The sequence below is a fragment of the Tauraco erythrolophus genome, chromosome 24, assembly GCF_009769465.1.
Source record: "Tauraco erythrolophus isolate bTauEry1 chromosome 24, bTauEry1.pri, whole genome shotgun sequence".
NCBI classification, from domain to species: domain Eukaryota; kingdom Metazoa; phylum Chordata; class Aves; order Musophagiformes; family Musophagidae; genus Tauraco; species Tauraco erythrolophus.
Window position 1 is genome coordinate 1,970,485 of NC_141488.1, and position 25,867 is coordinate 1,996,351.

At 46.7% G+C, this 25,867-nt stretch overlaps 1 protein-coding gene across 1 annotated transcript in view; it reads right to left on the reverse strand.

Moving 5' to 3' along the window:
* Positions 1 to 23,623, reverse strand: part of LOC104383984 (HIVEP zinc finger 3) — a 64,168-nt gene extending 40,545 nt beyond the window's left edge. The window contains 2 exon segments of the mRNA XM_086625889.1: positions 14,227 to 14,372; positions 18,503 to 23,623. Of these exon segments, the coding sequence (XP_086482015.1) occupies positions 14,227 to 14,372; positions 18,503 to 23,623 (5,267 nt within the window).
* Between the last annotated feature and the right edge of the window lie 2,244 nt (positions 23,624 to 25,867).

The following is a 25,867-nucleotide window of genomic DNA, read 5'->3' on the forward strand; positions in this document are numbered from 1 at the left end:
CTACCCAGGCCAAATCAATCACGCAGACAGGAATCCTTCAGGGACCTGAACACTTAGGTGGCATCATCCCATTTACAGCTGCTGGTGTTGCACACGTTCATCAGAGAAGAAAAAAGTCAGGCTGCATCACCCGCGTTGGCTTTCTGCAGAGGGATCAGTTATGTGACAAGGGGAAGCAGCTCAATGTCCTCTCCTGCCCCTGGAGAAGCTGTTGCCCACCCAGCAGAAAGGCTGGGGTGCAGGGAGTCAGAATAACCCCCAAGGAATGGGGAAGAGATCTCTGGACCCTCCTTCAAGATGAGCTGCCACCTGGAAGTGGATTTTGATGAGCTCAACAGCAACAAGACCCAACCTACTCAGAGGGTGTTATACCCAGGGGGCGTAAAAGACATTCTCCATGTTTTTCAGGAAACCCCTTTCTGCACTAACACTTCCGGATATTTCCCTTTAAAAAGAAAACATTGAAACATCACATAAATCTCTGCCTAGAACTCCTTCTCTACATATTTTGCATGCGTGCAGTCTGTCAAATGTACCAGCACATCATGCTCAGTTTTGCTAAGACCAAAATACATTCATTTTTGTCTCCAGAAAGTTACAAAACCAGCCAGCCTTGCTTATCTTACAATTATGGGACTTTTCGCAAGCCAGGGAAGGACACACGTGCTCCTGGGGTCTCTCATGCACACATCTTCATATGGGACACGTGGGCTTGCTGCCAGCTAAGGCTCTGCTGGAAGACGTGCTGAAGACAAGACAACACTAAACCCTGCAAGAATCCGAGGCGACTCCTCAAAACCACTCGTCTTCCCCTCTCTTAGATAAACATCGAGCGGTAGGAGGCTGCCAACAACCACCAGTGCTCATGGGATCACCACCCAGCTGGGAGTTCCCTTGCCGGGGCCATCTGCAGAGGAGCTCGGAGCCATCTGATCCCAGGCACAGGTCACGAACCCGCTGCTCCAGATGTGACCTCAGCTGCTGGAGGCTTCAGTGGTTCTGGTGACACACTCCCGCTTCTTAGGAGACAGCAGGAGGGCCGCAGAGACTGTCTGGGCAAAAATAACCGGCTGCGTTACTGCTGACACGTCCTCTGCTCTCCAGCGTTTCCGGGCTGTGCAGGAAAAGGAGGACCATGAAGTCCCTTCCGAAGGAGGGGGATGTAGAGTTAGAAGCTGTTTCAACTCTCTACTCTTCACTGCAAGAAATAAAAACTCTCTAAGCTTCAGCAGAGAGACCTGAGCGTGCTCCACGCCGAGGTGCCCTGGAGAGCTGCTGCACAACAGCGACGCGCGGGGACCCAGCGGTGCGGGGTCAGAAATTACCACGGCTTTCTTTGCTGCGGATTGCAAATGTTCCCAGTGCACGACTGGCACCTCCCAGAGATCTTCTGCTTCCGTAGGCTGCTGCCACCTGCAAGTACCCTTTGTGATGCATGAGCACTTTCTTAATTTAACACCAGCGTTAATGGTGCAACCATGCGGTAGGGCCACAGTTCTCTTTCTTGGATGCTACAAGTGAGCTGATTAAACTCATACAGTGACATCCACAGAAAGGTCCAATTTTGCCCAGGCACAAATACCTACATGATTGCAACGAGCTCTGCTCGTTACTCAGCACCTTGGAAGATTAAACCCTTCTCTGAGCGATATGCTCAGCTTTCAGTTCAACGAATTTAACTCAAGACTCAACATGTGAAGAGCTGAATTCATAATAAATTATCGTTATTAATGACACTTTGCAGCAAAACTGGCACGTTTCAGCCCTAAAACCCAAAGCCATTTACAGCCTGGGTAAATAGACTAATTAGCCTTCATTTGTACTGTGACCCTACATTCCCACGTACACAGGAGATGTAACTGCAGTTCTCAACATTACACCATTTTGGGAGAGAAGGAAAACCCCCACAAACCAAGGCAATAACAAAGCCATGCAAAAATCGACTTTCCCCCTGCGTTGTGCACTGCCTGAGTAGGCACACGCCAAACATTACTCAGACTTTTTGAATTCTTGAGAAAAACTGATCCACCTTTAGCCCAAACTCCCCAAGGCTCACTTTCAGGTCCTGCATTTCTCTGGCAGCACGACACCTGACGCAGGGACCTCGTGCAGTTCGGCGTCCCTCCCCAGTGACCAAATCCAATCACCTTACAGCCTCCAGGTCGCAGCCCACAGCAGCTCTCCTGCCAAGCAGAGGGCTGGATTTTTAGTAATGAAGGTCTTTGCTCAGTTCACATATGGGAGAGGCTCTTACTTTATCAAAACCAGCTTGCAGGCACAGGCTGCTCTGGCACACTTCAGACCAACACTTGGCAGATAACCTCATGCTCTTTGGTCTTGCAAGGGGACCAAAATGCATACAGTTGAATCTCAGAAGGGTGGCGTAAGTGCTCAGCCTCTCGCAACCTTGAAAACCACATAATTCTGCCATCAAATAGTTTGTTTAAATAAGAATGGCAAGAAATTCACAAACATTGAAAACCACTGTTTCAACTGCTGATCTGAAACATCTGCAAGAAATATTCGCTCTTTGAAAGCGCCGCTACTGTGCTGCGAACCCAACCAAGAGTTACACAGACCAGTTCAATCATGTCCGAGGTCTACAAGAAGCCAAAGCACCCAACAAACAGAAAGGCTTATAAAAACTTGGCTACACACATCTGATTATTCCCCCATGTTTGACATACCAAGTCTGAATAAAGTTTAGAGACAAGAGCACCCAAGCATCTGGAAACACAAGAACTTCTGAGAAACTGAACCCCCATGCAGAGATGGCAGGTGGACATCATCAGGAGAGTCAGCCAAGACCCTGCCTGTAACCTGCCGTTGAAGCACCCCTGCTTCCACTTCATAAAAATCTTGTAATTCTTCAGTCTTATCTCTACACCAGCAGAACAGAGCAGGAAAAATATCCTATTAGGTCACACTGCCTTTTGTCTGAGGTTCTACACACGAAGAAGGCAGTTCCCGTCAGTCTGGATTCGTATTTTTTAACATATATGTGTGAATTTCTCACCTGTTTTTAAAGAGATGCCCCCCCATCCCATCATAGAATCATAGAATCATAGAATGGTTAGGGCTGGAAGGGACCTTCAAAGGTCATCTAGTCCAACCCCCCTGCAAGGAACAGGGATATCTCCAACTAGATCTCTTTTCACTCAATTGATTGTGTTTAACTGCCTGAGCAGCAGCAGCAGCAGGTCCTTCAGGACAGGGAAATGACTTTAAACACTTGTAGTGAGTAATCACAGCTTCTCCCCACTCCTCCATCCTGGAGAAACTGAGCTGGGCTGGCAGCCACCGTATTAGTACTGCCATGATCCAGAGATCATGGGACTCAGATTGGCTACGGGTTTGAGATGCATCTGCCTGCACCATGTGCCTCGTGAGATCCTCCCCAGAACAAGACTGAAACTAAAAAGCAAGTAAACAGGCTTTATCATTAAAAAACTGGAAGCATAACTTTTAAATAGTGAAAAGCAACTGGGGAAGATGGAATATTAAAAAAAAAAAAACAACAAACAAATCTAACAAAAAAGAAAAAGTTCATATGCAGCCCTGCCCACCACATCCTTGCAGTTGGATTCTTGCCTCCAGCAACTCGCTGGCTTTCTGAGCAGCAGCAGCCTCTGCCCATTCCCTCTGGTCCTGCTGGTCTTCTTTCCATCTGTTCCTGCCACGTCCCTCCAACCTCTCCTCCCTCAAGCCAGCCCAACGGCGCCCCATGAGGAGGAATGACCTCACCTTCCTTCCATGGCATTGCACCTCCCTCACTTGTGCTGATGAAGGAGGATACTCATAACCATCAACGAACCAGTTACATCATGGGCTATATCAGGACAAAGCACACAAGCTAAGCTGCTCTCCTTCCAGCAACAAACCAGGAAGACTTGGAAAATCTTTCTTAAATGTAGCGTTTGGCTCTCACAGTCCCACTACTTAAGGATGTAGCAGGCTCTACTTAGCTCTTACAAGCATTCTTACCATCAGCATGACTTGTGTGCTCACTTCCAAATTATGCAAGAAAGTAAAACTTTTCCAAAAGTAAAATCTGGAATCCAAACTAGGAGTGGGGAGTGCTTAATTCCCAGTCTCAGGAACGTGGTCCCTCTGTAGGCGAAATAACTAGTCAGTAGTTGGATTTCATAGAATTCATGCTCTTAAACGCATGTTATTTTTTGAAAATACGGTTTAGGCACACTTTACTCTCGGCCCTCTATCATTTCCATCATGTAGAAAGTTTCCAAGAATTTCACATCCCATCTGTCATCACTGGAATTCTCTAGTAGTCAATAACAAAGAGAACTGAAAATCAACTACTACATTTGGGAAGACTGAAAAAAAAAAACAAACAAACCAAAACACCCGACAAGTCACCAAACAGGAATCAGATTAACATCTGCCTTGAGAAGAGACCTGTCTCCTCAAAAGTAATGTTTTCATCATTAGAAAGGGACAGAAAAGGAAGTCCCAAAATTCAGTTCACAATTATATTCTCAGAGTCATCTTCCTGCCATTTGCCTCGTGGAATATGGATTGAGTAATAGGCAGTTAGGTCTGCGTCTGGCTGTTTGAACATCGGGTTTCTAATTGATTGCACAGTACTTGGAATCTGTTAAAGAGCTTCTATAAATTACATTTCTGCATAGGACAGGCTGCCTGGATATGCAGATGTTAAGAACTGGCTAATCCTAAGTAAACCTGGTAAAAACGTTTGCCTTCTCAAATTTTCCGCTGAATTAATTGTAGAGATTGTGTCACTGAATCAATAAAGTGAAATCCCTATAATCTTGGTGTTTGCCACAAGCTCATAAATAGTCTGCTGACACGGAGAGCTTATTATTCCAGACATTTGGCCCATATCAAACAGCGGCTCAGAATAAGACATTGTCTCATGCCTCAGAACCTGAGATGCAGAAGGACAGCCCAGGTGATCACGGGCTTATTTCAGGATTCCACATGGATTATTTTACATTATCATTTTCAAACCCCTGACAAAGGAAAGTGTCCAGCTTGTCTTTTACTAAACTGCAAAAAAAAAGCTTACTCTTACAAAACTGAGGGCACGTACAGCTGATGAGAAGCTCAACATGAGCCAGCACCGTGTGCTGGCAGCCCAGAAAGCCAACCGTGTCCTGGGCTGCATCCAAAGCAGCGTGGGCAGCAGGTCAAGGGAGGGGATTCTGCCCCTCTGCTCTGCTCTTGTGAGACCCCCCCTGCAGTGCTGCGTTCAGCTCTGGGGTCCCCAACATCAGAAGGACATGGAGCTGTTGGAGCGGGGCCAGAGGAGGCCACGGAGGTGATGCGAGGGCTGGAGCACCTCTGCTATGGAGACAGGCTGAGAGAGTTGGGGCTGTTCAGCCTGGAGAAGAGAAGGCTCTGGGGAGACCTTCCAGCACCTTCCAGTACCTAAAGGGGCTACAAGAAAGCTGGAGAGGGGCTTTGGACAACGGTGTGGAGTGATAAGACAAGGGGCAATGGCTTTTAACTGAAAGAGGGGAGATTTCGATGAGATCTAAGGAAGAAATTTTTTACAATGAGGGTGGTGAGGCACTGGAACAGGCTGCCCAGAGAAGTCGTGGCTGCCCCATCCCTGGACGTGTTCAAGGCCAGGTTGGATGAGGCTTTGAGCAACCTTGTCTAGAGGAAGGTGTCTCTGTCCATGGCAGGGGGAGTTAGAACTAGATGGACTTTAATCTCCCTTCCAACCCAAATGACTCTAGGATTCTATGAACCTTGGAAATGCAAACACACACGCATGTGCTACTAACTTGATACCTGCATGCACCCATTCCTATGAGTATGTCATTTTTCCCTGCCCTGAGATCATCTCTGACCCTCACACTCTTTTTCTCTTCATTTCTTTGCTGGCACCAACTTGTGGCATTTTTCTCTCTTTTAATTAATTTAGTGCTACAACAGGAGACTGACAAGCCTGGCAGCTGGAGCACCCTTTCTTCTCCAAATACGACACAGCACAATGCCAGCAAGGCAGGTTTGCCCTAGACAGGTACCCCAAGCACTTGTGCAAGGCACCAAAGACATTTAATTCCTTGATACTGTTATATTAAGTCTGTGTTTTTCATTATTTGGGCTGAAAGCAAATGGGAATTTTTGTCTTTGTGTAACACAGAGAAGATAAGAGTCATGGTGAGTGGAATAAGAGGCTGGGAAAACACGATTGGGAATGCTGGCCTCAGGAAGAGCTCCATCTTCCACCCAAGGACCGTACTCAGCTTCTGCCCCACCGTAACCATGTCACACTGGGGAAGTCCATGGGCTGACTGGCTGCTTACAGGGAACTTTACTTAGGAGGAAAGAAATCCCTGCAGAAAGTTGAGCATCCTACACAAGGTCAGAGAGGAAACTGGAAATAACATTTTTTAATAATTGGCTGTGGGAAATTAGCATCAAGCTGCATTACGAGCTCTTGCCAGCAGGATGTGTCAAGAAAGCGAGTTGGCTGTACAGGCAAAAATAATTTAAAAGAAATAATAAAGAAAACCAGACAACAACCTAGACTAAATCCTTCTGTGTTTATCAAATTTCCTGGGAAAAGAGGAATAAGCTGCAGAATGAACACAATTTGTCAAGTGAAGTGAGGAGATATTCCGGACAGGAAACATTAACAATTCCCACTGAGGAATATTAAGACATTTTAAAGGCATAATATAAACAAACTTAGCAGTAGGTGAGTTTGTGTGTCCCCTCTCACAAACGAGGAAATTGAAATGTAGAGAGGAGAATGACTTATCCAAGAGTCATGGTGAGTCAGGGGTCCACCATCCCCAAGTCACACTTATCTGCTCTAATGACCACCATCCACTGTCTCCAGGATACGTTCAAGAGGCCAGGGAACGGGATGTTCAGGAACTGCTCAGCACAAACACAGCTGGTACTAAAGGAAAACCGTCTCTAGTGCTCTGAGCTGTAGGCACTGGGGGACATCCTGCATTTCGGAGCCATGGAGGAGGTGGTGCAGGGATGGTTGGTCATCACCACACCCAAAGCATGATCAGCACTGGGGTCCATGCTTGCAAATATTTTTTCATCCAGCTGTATCAGGTCTAGGATGATAACTGAGAGCGGGTCCATGCTCAGTTGACCGAAACGTACGCAGCATCTAACGGGTTTTTTGCACCCACTTTCATAGAGGGAAACCAGAGGTATCAAAGAGGAGGCTGAACATGAAGGATGCTGATTTGCACTGCACAGAGCCTTGAGAAACGTTCAGGGAAGGTATCACCAACTCACAGGTTGCAAGGAAAATACAAAGTGCTTCAAGCCCTGCACTGTCCCAAAAATACAACATTTAGGATCTTGCACGAAGCTTCAGTAGCGGTTATACAACCAGAAGCGCCCCCGACGGAAATTAATAACCTGTTTGAAAGTTAATTACTCGAGGTTACTCCTGCATTATACAAGGTTACTTATACAAGAGCTCTTGGCAGCAGCACCGGCTGCTGAGCGGCAGGTTCGGGAACTGGCACCAGTACAGAGCCGTCCCACACTTTCCCTCCGAAAGGAAATCTGTCGGCTCTCCCAGACACACCGGCTGTTATCTGACACATCTCGACAGCGGCTCGAAGGTGCCCAAAATCAGAAGCAAGCAAGTTACACCTTTGTGTTGCTGCTCTCTGCGCCGACTCTGCCTGCAAATCCGCGCGTTCCTCCTCTTCCGTGCACTCGTTCCTGCCGGCTGCCTTGTTGCTCCTGGTCCAAGAAAAGATTTCCTGAACAGACCACTGAAAACAATGGATTTTTCAGATTGGCTACTCCCTGAATTATCAGTGAAAAATAGCTTTTTAAATTTAAATCCAAAAGTAAAAAGAAAAAGAATATCCAAATTTTCATGAAGATGTATTATAGGAGGGAAAAGCATTTGCTTCCAGTCAAATTCAACCTTTTCTTGATATTGGCTTTTAAAAATATTTTAAAGTCAGAATGCAACAATTTGCAAAGCAAAAGCATATATTCCTTTAATTTTGAAAACATTTTTTCTCTAGTTGCTATTTTATCTGCTGCTATTCCTGAATGTACCTTTCCAGCTGCCGTTCCCACTGCCTGCAAACCTGTCTCTTCAAACAATTTCTCCTTTCATCTTGTCAGCATCGGTAAAATTCACAAATCCGCCCTTCCTTAAATTGCCACCCTGTGTCTTGTCTCCTTTGGATTGTTAGCTTTTTAAGCTGAAAATGTGCTTTTCTTGTGCTACAGGGGAAAAAAAAAAAAAAAAAGAGGGAGTGTAAACGTATGGTGCTCAAAAGAGACCTTATGTTCTTTTAATGGGCATGAGAAACGGGGCTCATGCTACCCGCCGATGGAGCTCGGTGCCAGGGCACAGCCCCCAGTACCCACGAGGACGGGTCCTGGTGACCGTGAGCATCGTGACCCTTCGGGCTGCACCCAGACCCCACGGGTAGGAACCCCCAGAACATCAGCCCCTTTGAGGGAAGCGGGGACCGGCTACTTTGACGGGGATTCCTGGAGAGCTGCCAGCACTTGACATGTCGTTTTTCATATGAGCCTTAACGAAATCAGGGTATGCTCTTCCCTTCCTTTTTCCCAGCATCCCTAACACGAGCTGGTTAATTGTTTTCAGATCTGCCTGGGCAACAGGGCTGTCCCTGTTGGTCTCAAAGCCAGTGGCATGAAAGCTCTCCTCTCCTCTCCTCTCTCTAATGTCCTATTTGAAACACAAACAAAAAATTCCACACATAAGAAACACTTTTTTTTTTTTTTTTAAAAGGTCCTTTACAGAATCAGGATAAACACCTGTGCACAAGCTGATGCTCGAGACTTTAAAATCCTGTTTCAGAGAGCAGCTTGACACACGCAGCACCAGGTTTCCAGAAGGGCTGTGCAGCCACAGGGCTGCCTAAAGGGAGCACAGCAATGCCTGGTCAGCACTTCTCCAGACGGGGAAAATCCAGCAACCAAACCCCACAAGCCACTCAAATTAAGGCCAAGTGGTCAGTCTGGCACCACTAGCCCCGACAAGAAAGTTTTAACACCAATTTCTCTCCTCCGCGCAAAGCGGCCAGCCTCAGGAAAACCCCTTTCACTTGAAAATGCAAATTGCAGGAATTCTTTGCTTGTACCTGGGAACAGAGAACGGAGTAAAATATGACTATTTAACACCAGCCCTGCTTCGAAGAGATATACACCCATGTGAGGCATCGCCCCGGGGCTGCCAGGTGAGCTCCCCTCCAGGATTCAAGCAGCTTTGGAGGTAAATGAAGGAGCACCAGCCGTTAACTCACGCTGGGGCATCCGGCAACGGGATGTGCTACAGACATGAGCTTGCTCGGATTCCTCCTGCGCTGCTGACGTGCGTGCCCAAGTCAGTGTCTTTGGGATAAACGACTCCTTGCAAAATAAACACGGTGAATTCTTAGAACTCCTCTAAGCAGCAAAGGAAATCCCCCGAACGGAGCGGGTCCGACGCAGGGGTTTGGAGTTACACGCTGAGAAACTTTGCTTGTTTAAGAGAGAGGCTTTCTCTAGGGTAATAAAACTCTGGCGTTGCTGTGCCAGGGATTTTCCATTAGGTGTGTGTCAGCGGGAGGTGGGAGCTGCAGTTTTTGTGGCCGGTCATAGAAATGGAGTGAGATCACCCCAGAGAAGCTGACCACAGATCCCAGTGAGTCCACAACAGCAAGAACTGGGAAGAGAGCTGGGGGAAGGGAAGTTTGCATACGGCTAATTGGTCCTCCAAAGGTGGTTTGGTTTTTTTCCTTATGCATCCACTAATTAGCAGTCATGTTCAAGTCTGATAAAACAGTCTCACGGCTTCTCCATTTTCCTTCAACCCAGCGGAAAGTGTCTCGCTAGACAGGCTCAGGGAGGCAGATGTATGGGTCCATCTTCTTCCCACCTGCCTAAAATCCCATGAGCAGCCCCATGGCATGGAGGCAGAGGACAATGTAACACAGCAGCCTCTATCCCTTCAGCCCTGGAGCTCTCTAGGGAATGCAATGGTCAAACCTCATACAATTCTCCAGTTATTTGTACTCCCTTCGCCCAGGCCCAAGGGAGCAGTGATTTAAGGTGGGGTTCATGACCATGGTTCAGAAGACCCCATGGCTGGGGAACCTGCAACTCACTGTTACTCACCGGTGAGGACAAGGAGTGAAGGACCTTAATTCATATCTGTCTCAGACCAAATCGAAGTCTAGAGCAGCCTGGGTCACAACAGCACTATGAGCATCTCTTTTAATGTCAAAAGACCCATTGCCATGGGTTCTTCTGGCTCATGTGTGGATTTGCACACATGGGATGGTGTGAAGGGGAGGTATTTTTTTAAGGTATGAATGCAAGGATCCTCAGGTCTGCAACCCTAAGGTTGCAGCCACAAGTTTTGTTCCGTAAAGAGGGAAAAAAATGGAACAGTTTTCCAAAGAGAGTGTTCATTTTGCATGACACTGCTTTGGGGTGGTCAGCTAGGGTTAGTGGTCTTTAACCTTCTATATCTTGGTATTGCTTTCCCTATTAGTTGCAATGAACTAGTGCAATAAGCCAACTGATGGGCCCCATAAAAGCACAGAGAGCTTGGCTATGAAATAGAAGAACATATATTGACTGTAACTACCCCACTGCTATCAGATTTCATCATGGTAACGCTAATGCACAGTAAACAGGCAACATTTCCCTGACATGATACCATCACAGACCTCACTCTCAAATCAGGTCGATACCAATCTACAGTTTCGTGATGTAAGATTGCAGAATGGGCCTGGTGCCTCCGAAGTACCAGAATGGATTGATGAAGGTGACAGAGAGCCACTGAGGAATCACAGCACTTCTGAAGCAGTGCTGGCCAGCTTGACCTTCAAAGATCATTTTCACTGCTCAAAATCACCACAATGTCCCTCAAGACAAGTCCAATAGATATTTTTATTAGCTCCTTCAGGAGCACAAACTTTGACCTGGATGCTTAATGGCATGATTCTCCCAGACACAACTGAACGAGACTGTGCAACGCTCAGTCTGTGCATGGGATGTTCAACGACTCCCACCACCTTTCCAGCCAAGCACACAGGGTGTCTTCGTGGGGGTGAAAGCTGGTTGCAATGGAGGGATATCCAGTCCTACAAAATTTCAGAACTGCAAGTAAAAGTCACTGCTGAAATTACATTCAGAATGATCTTAAGACTTGCTCTCTAAGAGGAATTTGTTCTTTAAACAGGAGCCCATAAGAAAACTCTGCGCAGCCCATCTACAGTTAACTGTGGAAAAGTCAAGGCAGAACCTCACACGTCCCTCCTGTGGTCCCGAAGAAACCAGAGACACAACACAAAGGGACTACAGGCCCTCTCCCTCACAGCAGACCAAGGGAGGCAGATCCTGACATGGCTGAGTAACTCGATGGCAGCTGAAGACCTCCATCCCCCAGGTCCTTTCGACAGCCTCAGTGGTCACATCCTGAGATGGCAAAACAGAGACCAACTGACATCCTTCATGGAAAGGGTGATGAGGGAAGACACTGAGCCCAGGCACACTCCATACATGGCATCACTGAGCCTTGATCCTAAACCCAGGTACCAATGCATCTCAAGGCTCAAGGAATCTGCAAGCTGCTGTTTCCAAAACACCCAGTGGGTAAACACAAGCAAAGTAACCACCCACTTTCACAGCCAGGGAGGAGACACCTTCAGATGAGAGAGAATTCGTGAAGGAAGCCAAGCTGCCCCGCACGGCTCCAAGAGCCTTCGGCAGGTTCATGGGTTCATTCCTTAAAAATGGGCAGTGGGTAGGATGAAAGCATGAAATTTGGCTTTTCTTGTCTTCTCTGAAAGCCAAGACACAGGATTGCAGCCGGCAGGCTGGTCGGCAGCAGGGAAAGTCGCAGCACTGGTGCTGGCAGTGCTACAAGCAACGTAGCAATGGGGGAAAGGCAGCTATGGGACTGGGGAGGCCAGAAGACCGCCCAGAGGGAAAAGCAAGTGTTGAAAAAGGCAGTGAGAAAGGCAAGAGCTCTAAAGAAATAAAACCTGAGGGGAAGAAGGAGCAAAAAGAGCTGCTGCAAGTTCACCTTATGTGGCAACACTTGCATTTCTTTATAATCTACCTTCTTGGTTGAGGCAACAAAGCATGGGATGGCTCCAAAAGATCTGAAACCAACTGCATCCAACTGGAAGGATGGGTCTAGCCAGCAGCAGACCACGTGAAACCAATAAGGGAAAGAACGAGACAAGGAGGAAATTTTCATGGGGGGAAAAAAAAGACAGTGAAAAAAGGTCTTGAGAATGGATGCACTTTTTGTAAAACACTTTGAAGGGATGGCCAGGAAAGAGGTCTGGTCCATTTAGTGTCCTGCAGAAAGCACTAGGCACCCTGCGGATTCATCTGCAGGCAGAGAACATACCCCCGCAGACACGGGCTGCTCAGGCTGAACAATTTGACACCGGAAGCGTTGCTGGAACCAGGCTCAGCCCACCGAGCACCTCGGGAGAACAGCCTGTCCTGTCCTGCCTCCCCTCTTCGCAGCGCCCGTGCCATGTGATTTAGATATAAAATTTATTTCTGCGACCCGGTGTGTTCCATTGGTGCCTGTGCTTGGCATGAAACAGCTACTACATCCTGTCTCGCATCCAGAAGGACGGCTGCCTTAAGCCAGTGCTGCAGGAACTTTAAAATAAAACCTAGCATACGTTCGGGATGACTAATACGTTCCCTGATGCTGGTTTACACGGAAGGTGTAGGAGAAGCTGCTTTATTTTGTGTCTGTCGTTTAGAAAATGTGAGTCCGCATCCGTTGTGCCGGGCTCGGGGACGCAGACAGCCTCCCCGCGCGAGCGCAGGGACGCGGAGACGTTTCGGTGGAGGCAGCCGGCACTGACACCCCCGCAGCTCTCCCCAAAAAACCTCCATGAAGCTGCTCTGAGAAGGGGCAGAGTAATTTTCATTCACATTAACTCTTTAACCGCGTCTAGAAAGGAGTCCAGGAGTGCCTCTGAAACGGCCGCGGCTCCCGGAGAACCCAGCCGAGGGGAACGGAGGCTTCTCATGGGCTTCAAGGCAACAAACCCCAGCGCTCAGATGGTCCCATGGGCCATATCTGCCACCGGAGGGTGATGGCAACGTACCAAACCCATCGCATTTCTCAGTCTGCTGCTTTCTGGCCATTCCCTGGCTCCCTCCCTGAATCACTTCATGTCATAACCATTCCAGGTTGCCCCTGGCGAGAACATGATGGGGAAAGGCTCTTCCTTTACTGGTTCAGCTCTTTGCCTTCATCACTCACCGCTGACATGGATCTAAACCTAAGCTGAGCACACGGTGCCTACGTCTGGGTGAGAGGTGAGTTGTCCTGAACAAACAAGCAGGTTTCCTTTCCCAAAGCGCTACTTTACTTCTTTGGTTAGCTGGTTTGATCATCTGCTAATGAAATATTTTAAAATAAAAGCAAACTTCAGCTGGTAACAGCAGAAAACCACAACCACTGACTAATTAAAGCCTTTTTTCTAACACATGAAAAACAAGACCACCCAATGGCAAGAGCAGAACCGATGAATCCTGCAAGGGATTTCTCATATCTCTTTGGCCCCTTCTGCAACAGACAGGAAGGATGATCTTGAAGTAGGAACTTTAATTGTATCTCACAGACATGCTACTTATTGACTGATTTTTTACTTTTGAAAAGATAAACAGCAATATTAGACCAGTGCTGAATTACTGAAGAATTACCTGGAGCCGAGAATTAAGATATACATCAAATTTAGATCTTGCATCCATTCTGGTTTGAGCAACTTTGGTTGAGTGGGATTAAAATCACATAAATACAATTCTTTTTTTCTCCCCCACCCAAAACCTAGGCATCAGAAAAGATCTCCCCAGTTCCTCCTCATAATGGTAACCACCGCTAGCAACATCATTTTCAGGAGAAGGCTCTGGAAAGATTTAGAAGATAGGGAATACACTCCCATCGCTACAGGATGTATTTGTGCTCTTCAGATGCCTTGGCTCAACCATCTGCTCAGAAAAGAGATCAAGGTGCTTGCTAACTTGAAGACAACTCAGAAAAAGACAATTAATGCAGTCCAGAGTATCTACTGATCTCAAGGGTCTGGTTTTTACAGTGGCTGTGGAAAGCAAGCTGAAATCCAACTATATGTGGCCTTCTCCTGCTCACCTCCACGTGGCACCTTCACTGACTTGCCATCATTTTTAACAGTAACTTCTACACAATGTGACACAGAGAGAGAAACAAAATGAGACACTTACCCTCCTTCAAAGATCTTGATCCTGACGGGCTCCCCTCTTTTGGTTACAAGAGCCTCTTCTTCTGATTTTCCTCTCTTATCCTCTTCCTTCTCAGCTCTAGTTATGTCTTTTCGACCTTCATTAGAAAGGAGCGAAGGCAAATGAACCTATCTCCCCAAAAGAGTAAAACAATCATCGATTACATACAAAATCACTCTAAGACAGACACAGATCAAACACTGCAGGCTGCCTCCGAAAGGGCCAGCATCCTACTGCACATGCTGCCCTGACAGCTCAGTGCAGTAACCAGGCCATCCTCTTAACAAATAGGGTCTCTGCTTCGGGATTTTGAGCCCTGCTGGTTATGATGCATTTACAGTGACCGCTTACAAGTTTTTAAATCACCCTCTGCACATGGTGGCTCAATGCTTTCCAGCTCTTGCCAACTGGAAAACAGAGGCATAGAGAGAAGTGTCTTGGCTGGGGTCACTCTGAGCGTGTGCTGGAGCCATGGGTCTCTGTTCCCAAATCCACTGCTCTGTTCTTGGATAATCCTCTCTCTAACATATACATCTACAAAATTCTGGAGAGGAGGCATCTGTAGAATTCATACATTTAACCTCAAGCTTTGGGTTTCCCCCACATACACGCACATTCACACAAATTTGGACTTTAGCCATCTAGACTTGATATAAATCACTTGCCAGTCAAAGCTCTCGGGTGATTTCCTTTCACCGAAACCCTCTTGCCAAAGGCACAGTACAGAGAAAACCACAAAACCAATGGGAGAAAATAATCCTCAACCTCCCCAGATGTTCCCATGGTGAAATTTAGTTTTTCACTGCTAAACTTGCCACCCCTCATTTAGACCCAGGTTAAAGTCGTGCACTGACATCTCATCTAGCATGTTTAATGTTATTTGTTACAGCACACTGTCCTAAACATCAGAGTTGCCTCTCTAGGTCTGTACGATGCAAGAGGAGCTCCTCCTATCTGAAATGAAATCTTGGGATGTTGCCCCCCTACAACCTAACAGTACAAATAACAGGGGTCTCCAAAGCTCTGGCACAGGAAAGCAGATTTCTTTTCACCCAGGTTAGCTTTCACACAAACACGAGAATATCTCTGAAGTTCAATTGAATTACCCATATCCTCATTTTATACATAATTTATGGGAAAAGACTAAAGGCATTCAAAAGACCAGGGTTATTAGAAGGATTTTGGCCTGAACGTAGTCAACGAACTGGCAGAAGTCTAAAGCAGAGCTGGTCACCCTTGAGTCTTTATAGCAGCTGGAAAGAGTGGCAGCTCTCAAGGGTGATTCATCTGCCCTACCTTGGACACTTCTCTTAAGGGGCGATGAATCACCCAAGAGGTGCCTCTTTGTCTCTCTTGGTTAGATGGGAAGCCAAGAGTGACTAGCTCAAACTGAGACACACAACATTCAGTGGGACGTAACCCAGCCTCCACAGCAGCATGCTGCTGGGATGACCGTCAGATCTGCAGCAGGAGGAGGGATGGACTCACTAAAAAGTAGCTTTGCAAAACTGAAGTCAAACATTTCAAATTTGCCCACTAATTTCAGGAGCTCAGTTTAGAGCGTTAAACGCACCCGGGACTGCTCTGTGCCCTCGGGGTCAGCTCGCACAAATTAGCCCATGTCCACACAACCAGACACACACACCTTTCCTAGATGCCTCCTGGGAATGATCCCTGTCTGGTCCTGACCATTCCGGTCCCCTGAATGGTTTGTCTGGTCCTGTCTCCCTAGATGTGCCCAGGAATTGCTTGGGAGAGGGCTATCAGCCCAGGACAGAACTGTGACAGGAACCATTTTAACAATTTAACAGCAAAAACGGTCTCGAGCTGGTGTCTGGGCATGGAGACATCTGTGCTCAGAGGAAACCAGTGGCAGAAGACACACTGACCACCTTCAAAAATTAAACCTTGGGCGTTACGACTTCACAATGCTAGCCACAACCTTCCCAGTTCAGTTCCTTATTTACTGAGGAATACAAAACAATTGACTTTCTAGATGTAGCATGAGATTCATTTATTGCAACTTTTGAAAGCACAAAACATAGACAGATGAAAGGCACCAGAGAGAGCCAAAATCGTACAGTCACTACTATCCCCTTTTACAATCTCGTTAATTTACACAGTGTGCAAGCCCGATACAGTGCAATCAGCCACCCCTACACGCACGCTGGAGCCTGCAGTCACTTCGGAATCGATCTGCTCGGTAAATCCCACTGGTAATTTATGAACCAAGCCAAGAACGTAGACGGTATGCACAGTACTGCTGCTTGCTGGTAGCTTGCTGCATGCATAATTGTACAAAATATTAGAGCTGTTTTACATTTTCTGTTTTGTTGACTGACAACTTACAGTTACAGAAAGAAGGAAATATTTAAGGGCAATAGCTAGAGCAGAGTTAACTGAAGGTTGGACTTTCAACCTTTGATGTTCATCGCATCTTCCTGAGTAACCAGCAGTGCTATGTCCTAATCTGTGCCAGACATATGTATTTTAAAAACGTTTAGTTTTTAGAGGATTTCACTCCCACTGATCATCTAATCAAAAATTATCTCTCTGCTTGGCATAAGGTCAATTTATCTCCATTGAAATTAACATAATTTCTGCAAACTCCACTCCTTTAAGCAGCAGATACTAATATTAAATTTAGGCTGCACCATTTTCTAGGTGAATTTGGCAGGTTAATCTCTAACTTTTGCAAATTTTATCGTAAAAACCTTAACTTTCACCACCGGTCAGCTTATACAGTTTTGTCTAAAAGGTTTTTGAGTCTTTTGAGCAAATGCAGGCAGTGAAATATATATTTTGATGACTAAGGACTGAAACATTCCTGTCTAGAGCTTAATCTTTAACTTCAGGGTGCAAGGGTCTCATATTTCTGAAACGCACACTTGGTGTGCATCTTAGCACCATGTCAAGGAGCAAAGCTCAGAGGAGCACAGGCACTTCTATTAGAGAATGAAATCAAGGATGGTACGATACCATTCAGATAAAATCCTTTGAAAAAGACTGCATAAATCAAGCATTAGTGTGGTTATTGCACTGCACAGGTAATTATCTGCCCCTATGTCCCCAGAAATTCTGTCTTTTGGATTTCTGCAGAAGAATGATGGAAATGCTGAATAGAAATAAAGATTTATTGAATCAAAGAGACTCTACTGTGTATTTTAAGACATATTTATAAGCAGCAGCTGCAGCAGCGATTATGATAAATTTAATATTCAGAGTTCATTTTGTGATACAGAAATAAAATGAATAATCCATCAATATAAATTGACTTGAGATGAATATCAACTTGCGAAATCTTTAGAGCAATTCTGTTTGCCAATCTACACGAACATGATCTGGATTAAAGGGATCTGTATGGTTCAGCATTAACCAAGAGGGGAAAAGTCTGGCCTCAAAATGAGATACAGAACATCAGGCAGTTACCAGAAGTGTCTTAAAGACTCCTGTGCCCATATGGCCAATGCCTCTGGTGAGCTCTGTCGCCGTGAAACCATTTGCCTTTCTCCCTTTAACTCCAAAGTCCCATATAAAATATCCTTAGATACCTGGAGAAGCGGGTAGGCAGCTAAGGACATGAATTAAATGGACTAAATGACACGAGTGTTTTAACAAGAGTCCGTGTCTAACCGACTGAGGCACTTTTATAAATGTCACTGCAGCCTTTACGCTTCTTTGGGGGCCCAAATACACTTGCAAATCTCCCTTTAATATTTTTAAATACTTTTAAGCATGCCTCTCCATGTTCATTAACGTAAGATCAGTAGATGTACAACCAGACAGAATCCCATTTCCCCAAGGTAATCCTTTCCCATTTATAACATGCAAAATGTAGGGAAATATAACAAGCATTTATTTAACAAAAAAAAAAAAAAAAAAAGAAAAAAGTTGTAAAGCTATTTGAAATATCAAGACAAATGCAAATCGAGTCTAATCCTTTGTGCTCGAGCAGTTCATGGTGCGGTGGTGATCCCTACATGCTCTTTTGATTACAGGGCAAGTAGAAACTGGAGAAAGGAAATACGGCACATTGCCTTGCAGCAGGCTTCCCTTTCTGTTTTGTTTGGGGTTTTTTTTTGGATTACAGTAGGTATTAGCTTCTTCATTCTAAAAGTTTCACTGAGAACAAGTGCTTACCAAACTGAGAGAGGGATGAATAAACTCCTACTAAACTAAAAACAGCAATTCCCCATCCCTCATCCCCCTTTTCCCACGTATCCAAATGGATGAGGAGAAATATATAGGATTGCATTACCTCTGTCATTTTTGGCTTCCTGGAGCTGGACGGGACAAGCCTGCCTGCCTCTGGACGTGGAGCAGTAGCCATGGTGTAGGTTTCCTTGCTCACCTTCTGCTTGGACCTCAGGAGGGACAGGGCTGCTTTAGTGGATATACCCGGAAGGTTTGGATTATACAAGCTAACACACCAGCTGGCGTACACTGAAGACCGTCGATCAACTTGCTGGATGTGATTTGGCTTTATGTAGTTTAAATAGCACCAACTGACATTAGTGGTTGTGTGGAGACTGGGGAACTGAAGTACCTTCTTCGTATCCGTACCTTCTCGAGACTTCATTGCACTATGCGTGACCTCAGGCAGAGGCGCAGGGCTCGGAGGGTTTGGTGGAGACTGCTCCACCTGTTCTTTGGAGTCTTCTTTCTTCACGGGTTGCAAAGGTGCCTTGCTGAGGAACTGCTTGCCAGCTGGCTGCTTATACTCTTCTCGTGCCTCAAAACTTGGAGAACCTGAATGGGACACGTCTTGCTGCGAAGTACTTGGGATTTCCTTTGGCTCTGACTGCTCTATGGACAAAGTAGGTGGTGTTTCAACCTCGACCCTGCCTTGGCTTTCTGCAAGAAAATGAGATTTATCTTGCTTTTTCCCTTCTTCTATTGCACTGGGTGGCTTCACCACTTCCAACTTCTCTTCTGCTTCAGACACTTCCTCCTCTTTCACTCTCTTCTGCTGTTGTGTTTCCATTGTCAGCTCCAAACTACCAGCTGGAGAGAGCATCCTTTTGCTTCCGCCGACTGTCGATGGGCCTCCTTCCAGTCCGAGGACACTGTCTGATGGGGAGGTGAGTGGCATATAGCCTTTTCGTTCTGGCAAGGGTAGGGGCACTCTCAGATAAGGGCTCTGGAAAATGCTTCTTTGATCTTCTGTGATCATCTGCGCCAGATCGAAGCCCAGTCCATGAACATCGGCGCTACAGACCAGGGTACCCTTGGGTTGGCGATCATCGCATTTTGGGAGAATGATAGAAGAGGAGCTGCATTGAGACTGAGTTACCAGAATCTGGGAAAGCGTTGTGTACATCGCGCTCCCATAGGACGGCATGTTTGTCTGTATGCGAACGGGGACAACCAGCGACACCATTGGGTCTGACCGCGTAGGAACGACGAGCTGAGATGCGGATATGGTCACCGAAGGACTTGTTGTGCAGGTCAAAGGATGCAACCTGCTGTCTGAGCCATATTCTGTGCACGGAGAAAGGCTGGAGGTTCCTGCTGCTGGGAATAAACTGGATTTGATCTGTGGTAAATGTCCACCAGCTTCACTTGGCAACTGGAGAGCAAACTGAGACTGAAGAGGCAGAAAAAAGGCTGAAGGGATTGGTGAGGAGCCAGGATAATGCACCGGCAGGAATGAAGGGTGCTGCCTGAAGGACACCTCGGCAGGGTGAGACATCAAGGGAGGAGCGATGTGAATTGGGCCTGGGTGGATGAGCGTTTGCGGGAGAGGCAGCGGTGGGGTCTGAAATATGGAAGGAGGAATCTGAGGCATGGTGAACTGAGCAGAGAGGATATCAGACATGGTGTGCGCAGCGAAGAGCTCCGCAGACTGGCCCGGCTGCGGCAGGAGATGCTGGTAGGGAAAGATAGAAACTTGTGGGGACATGAACTGCTTTTCATGCAGCGTCAGCTGTGGCAGGGGATGATGAAACACTTGCAGAGCTTCTGTGTACGGCTGGGTGTACGCTGGCTGAGGGCTGTCTTTTGGCTGACTCTTCTCACTTGGGTAAGTCCCATGAGAGGGCAAAGGGGATGAAGACGTCGGCTGATGGGGCAGACTTGTCGAAGGAGATTTACTTGAAGAAGGAATTGGATCTTCTGTCTCTGGCCGGCCTGTTGGGGCCGAGTCTGGGTCATGCTCTGGGTGCCTTGTGAGGGATGCTTGCCTCACTAGGAAGCATTTCCTTCTCTCCTGTGGAGCCGAGGAGGTTGAGGGGCCGGGGGTTGAGGCAGGAGTGGACGACAAGCTCCCGTAGTCAAACGACTTACTGCGGGTCTCTGACATCTGGGAAGGATGGGACACATTCGGTGTCTGCTCAGAAGCAGATCTCCGCATTTCCCTGGGATGATGGTGGTGGCTCGGTACCGTCAACATATGTGAGCCGATGCCAGGAGGCTTTGGGTGGGATTCAGAGGGCTGGCTGGTTGACTCCGACTTGCTGTGATCTTCACGATCAAACGACACGGAGTGGCTGGAGCCGTGGGATATGCTGCTTTCCTGACTTGGGCTTCGGGTGAGAGAGACTGATTCAAAACTGGACTCTCCAGAGGACTGAGCCATTTCTGCCAGCCGCAGCCTCTTCTTTTTTGGTGGGAGTTTCTCTGCAGGGAGCTGAGAGAGGGTCTGGCTCCTCTGCGGCCACTGAAATTCCTCCGTTTTCTCTGGCTCTTTCGGAGGAGGCTCTGGCTCCGTTTCTGGTCTGTCAGGCTCTTCCGTGACCAGGATCTCCGGGACCTGGATGTTGGGCTGGCGTACCAGCTTGGGCTGCAGGGAGTGAGGCGGTCGGCTGTGCTGGGGTGTCGGCTGAGATGAGTACTGTGCCAAGGGTTTGTCTTCTCCTTCCAAGCTGCTCGCCTGCTCGATAGAGTCTGACTTCTCAAAGGAGCTCGTGTGCTGGATGACGGAGATCTCCTTTGAGGTTGTTCTTCTCTCTTTGCCCTCTGCACTCGAAGCTGGTTTGGTATTCCTGGAATGAAAGCCGGCACTGACATCGGAAGGTGCGGATTTACCCGGATCTGCTGGTGACTTAATGGATTCTCGGGTTAGGTTTAAAGCGACATCAGACGACGCCGGCTTTGCAAACTGAGTCCCTGGCCCACTACTGGAGGAGGGAGTGTCAGACAACTCGAAAGCTGGAGGCTCTTCGTCGTCACCGAGACTCTTTTCCTTCCGTCTTTTTCGGAGCGGTGTGAGCTCCAAACTGCTCCCTAGCTTGTAATGCATCATCTGGGGCCAGGGGTCAGGGTCCGCAACGCTCTTCTCAGTCTCGGAGGAGGTATGGGAAGCGGAAGAACGAGGCTTTGAGAGCTGCAATTCTGAACAGTAGTATTTCTTATGGGCTTCGTAGTTGTCCCTTTTCTTATACCGAGCCCCACATATGTTACACTCGTACATGAACCCTTTAACTTTCGGACCCTTCCGTGACTTTTTGGTAAGATCGCTTTCCTTGGTTTCAGGCTCCTCAGGAGGTTTAGAAACAGTTTCTTTGTTCGCAGAGCTAACATCCTCTGAGACATACTCCACTCCCAAAGGGAGCTCAATAGCTGGTTGTCGTTTTAGCATTCGAGGATGGGAGGAAAACGCTTGACTGCGGCTTAAGACTTCGGGCTCCATGATGTGATCATCAAATGAATAGCTACCTCTAAAGGTATGTGGGGAGCTTATAGTGCATGCAGCAGAAGGCATTGAGTGGCTTCTTAGGAGAGGCACTGTCTCTGTGGCACTGTGGGATTGCTGAAGTGACAACAATGATTGTTCGGGCTTAATTTTTTCACCGTGGGATGCCAACACTTTCGATGCATCCAACTGGCTACTGGAACCAGACTTGATATCAAACTGAAACGGTTCTCTATATACACCAGACTTTGGAGATTCAATGCTGCTACGTCTAGATAAAGAGCTTCTTCTAGGCTTAACGCTATCTATTTCACTGGTATCTACAACAGCTTCATTAATTGTAATTAGCTTAGTGATGTGTTCAATAACCTGTGTCCTAGGCACAGATAACGGTACCATACTAGGCTTCTCTTCGGTAGACAGGTGCGGAAACCCCTGGGTTGTGTTTGCAGCTAACGCTGCAGTCCGTTGCCCAATTCTACCGCATTTCCCAAAAATAATTTCGGCATAAGATTTTGCATTAGTATTTGGTGGGCTGATCTGCTGCTCTGCACTTTCTGATCTTGAGAAGTAGCCTGACTCGGTGCTCCCTTTGCTCCCGGGGCTCAGGAAAGCTTGTTCATCTATGACCTTCTTCCGTTCGCTTAGGCGGAGTGCAAGCTTCTGCTTTATAGTATGGGTATCTTCAGATTTATGGCTCAGAGCGTGGTCTGACGACGGCTCCACAAACTGGGTGGTGTCCTCAAGAGACTGAGACATACTGGAATGAGACAACGAACACCGGTCATGGCTGGAGCTTTGGCTCCCTCCGCTCAGCAAGCTACTGGACAACAGGGTGTGCTTCTGCCTGGGCGAGAGCTCTACCGAATGGCCTGACATGGCACCCGTTTCCTCCTCCGAATCTGTGCTTTCTCCTTCTGTTGGCTCTTCGAAGTCCTCCCCGCCAATCCTTTCCATTTCCAAGCTCGATGGATACATCTCCGCTCCGATCCCTGAGGCCAGCCCAGCTTTTATTCGATGAGCATGAGATTTCCTATGTTTATACAAATTGCTCTTAGTCTTAAAAGAAAAGCCACATGGAATGCAAGGGTATGGCCTCTCACCTGTGTGTGACCTGATATGTTTTTGGAGCACACTTGGCTTTGCACAAGGCCTGCTGCAGTACTGGCAAATATATTTGCCTGGCTTCTGAGGTTTCTTTTCCTTCTTGTGCACTTCCTCAGCTTGTTTTAAGGAAACCTGCGAAGGGCGAGGGATATAGACCTTTTGAACGGACGGCATGTCCTCTCCAGGAATGATCGGTGAATGGGAAGGTAAGAGCTGGCTGTGTTGAGAGTGAAGCCCGGGTGATGAAAAGGAGCCAGAGGGACCTGGTCTTACTGGATCAACTAGCTGCCATGTGGGACCTTCAAGGACATGCTCTGGTTTCCCAGGAGACATAAATGCTGGTGACAGTGCGTGCTGCTGAAGCTGTGAAACGTGGGGAGGATGTTCAAAAGAGGAAGGCTTAGGTTGCTTCTGATGTCCAGTCTTCTCCTGAGACTCCTCTCTCGGAATCGGCAAAGAACCAGAAAAGTGCTGCTGCGATATGATATCTCGGAGAGGGGTTCCTTGTGAAGAAGCAGAGCTGCCCTGGTACGTAGCTGCAGATGAAATACTGGCTTGGAAAGCCTCTCCTTTGGGAAGCCTCTTTCTTGGACTTTCCTCAGCCTTTTTTGTGCTCTTCTGGCTTTGTTCAGGATCCATGACCTTAAAAGGGTCTTTGAATGCTATTTCGGGAAGGTTTTGGCAGGCTTCATTTACGAATAATAAAGGTCTCTTCTGTAGATTCCCTGTTTTGCCTGCATTTGCTACGAAGCTGGAGCCGCCAGGAGATGGCTGTTGATTTAAGATTTTACTAAAGTGTCACTAGTTGCTATTTGATTCAAAAAAAAAAAAAGTTTCAAGGTCAATAAAGTTCACATTGGTAACACATGACAAACTACTTCAAAGAGAGAAAACTTTCCAAAACTTTTAGTCCAAATATTTTCCTTGTGAACTTGGTTAAGGCTTTAAACCTTGCCATCTTATTTCAGTTGACAGTGGCAAGCCTTCAAAGTCAAGATGCAACCCACAATGTGTCTCTTGTTTGTTATGCAAACCTTTGAAAACTTGAGACTTTAGTGCTCATCTCATAATGATCTTTTTTTCCTGTGCAAGGAAAATAACACTGAACGGTGTATGTCCCCCTGTGTCTTCCTTCTGTTCCACTTTTGAGTTCAAAAGCCTTGGAAAAGTATTTCCCACATTTCTGTAATTACATCCAAGAGAAAACAAACAGAAAAAATTACTTCAGCATTTGTACTTCAGTAATTAAATGCTGCTACTTTTAAAGAGGATAACAGTAAATATTTGGCACAAAAGAAATTCAGAATAACTGATTGAATGTTTACCATTTATGAGACATTACTTTGAATGCCAATCGAAGCATAAATTGTACAAAGTCAAACCTCAGGGACTCATGCTCAGTTTACTGCACACATAACCTGGCTCCGTAGCAGTAACCAAAGACAGTAACTTGAAACACAGACAGTTTTGAAAAATGTATTAAAATGGCTTCAAACTTGAACTCTTTCTAATCTCCCGCAAATGTTCATGGTTTTATAATTTTTATAATTGCATTTCCCTTCCAAACAGACTACACAGTAAAGCTGACTAAATACAAAGCACTGCCTAATGTAGCACATACATTCACTGACAAATAAAAAGCAAATCTTTTTTTTGCATAAAATCTGCTCCAAAGCTTGCCGTAATCTTCAGTGTCATTTACAACAATAGCAGGTAAAGAGAAAGCACACACACTCTTTTACTGAAACGTTGCCTCTTTAATTTCCTGCCTTTTGCTACCAAACAATGGTGCAAATCCAACTTCCATAGCACACACATATTTCAGACAGGCAGGATATCAAAATTCTTACAATGAACTGGACTGGGAGGCTCTGGTAAACCTGCCACCCTTGTCAGCAAATACAGCTATTAACGAGGCACTCCGGGAGGAAATATTCTGATTCCACTGAAATGAGACAGCATCACCAAGAGATGGAATAGAAAATGGGTGGGATACTCCTAAGGAAAATAAGGATGGTGCTTTTCAAGTGAAGCAAATTGATACGTGTAATTCATAATGAGAAAGGAAACAACTTCATTCCTTACACAGCTGTTATCTGCCTCAGGGTGCAGGGCCTTGCTCTGACAGAACTGCATTGGTTTAATTATGGGAAATTGCTCAAAACCCTGCTGCTTTGATCCTGCCCCACGCAGGGGGAGGGTGCGTGGATGGGGCTGAAGGGTGAACCCAGCAAAACGGGGAAGCACCGGAGATGGAGATTTCAGCTGCACAACGGCCCAACTTCATCCTGAGGAGCAACAGCGAAAAGCGAGCAGCAGAGGCTGGTTGTGTTCAGTCTGAAGTCCTCCAAGGGTTACTCATTCCTTATTAATTCCTGCAACCCTGTGGATGCTTCACATTCAGTGGAAAAAGAGAGACGTGGAGCATAAGGTAACTCAGTTTAATTTAGCAGAGTCTAGAGATACAACACCCTAGGATACATCCTGATCAACTAGACCTTACAAAAGTGGTCAAAAACTGGCTATTCTTCGGACAGGATTGAATTCAGCTAACCTTAGATGGCCAAAAGTCAGGGTTCAAGTCCTTAGACACACCTCCCTATGCTATCACTGAGAGAGGCAGGTGCCAGTGAGGGACCCAATGGGGCAATGCATCCCACAGTAAGGTCTCAGTTCAGTAAGACTGATTGCCCTGAGATGTCATCTCTTATTGATCAAGTCAGTGGCTTATTTCACCAGCTGTAACACCCACATCTTCGGTAAATGTACATAAAATCAACCCTATCCTTAAACTTCCCCTTCCTTTTCTCCAAATGTAGGTTCTGCTCCCCTCCAGCATGAGCTTTGCATCTTCCCAGGGCCCGCAGAGCTCCTGCACTTGCC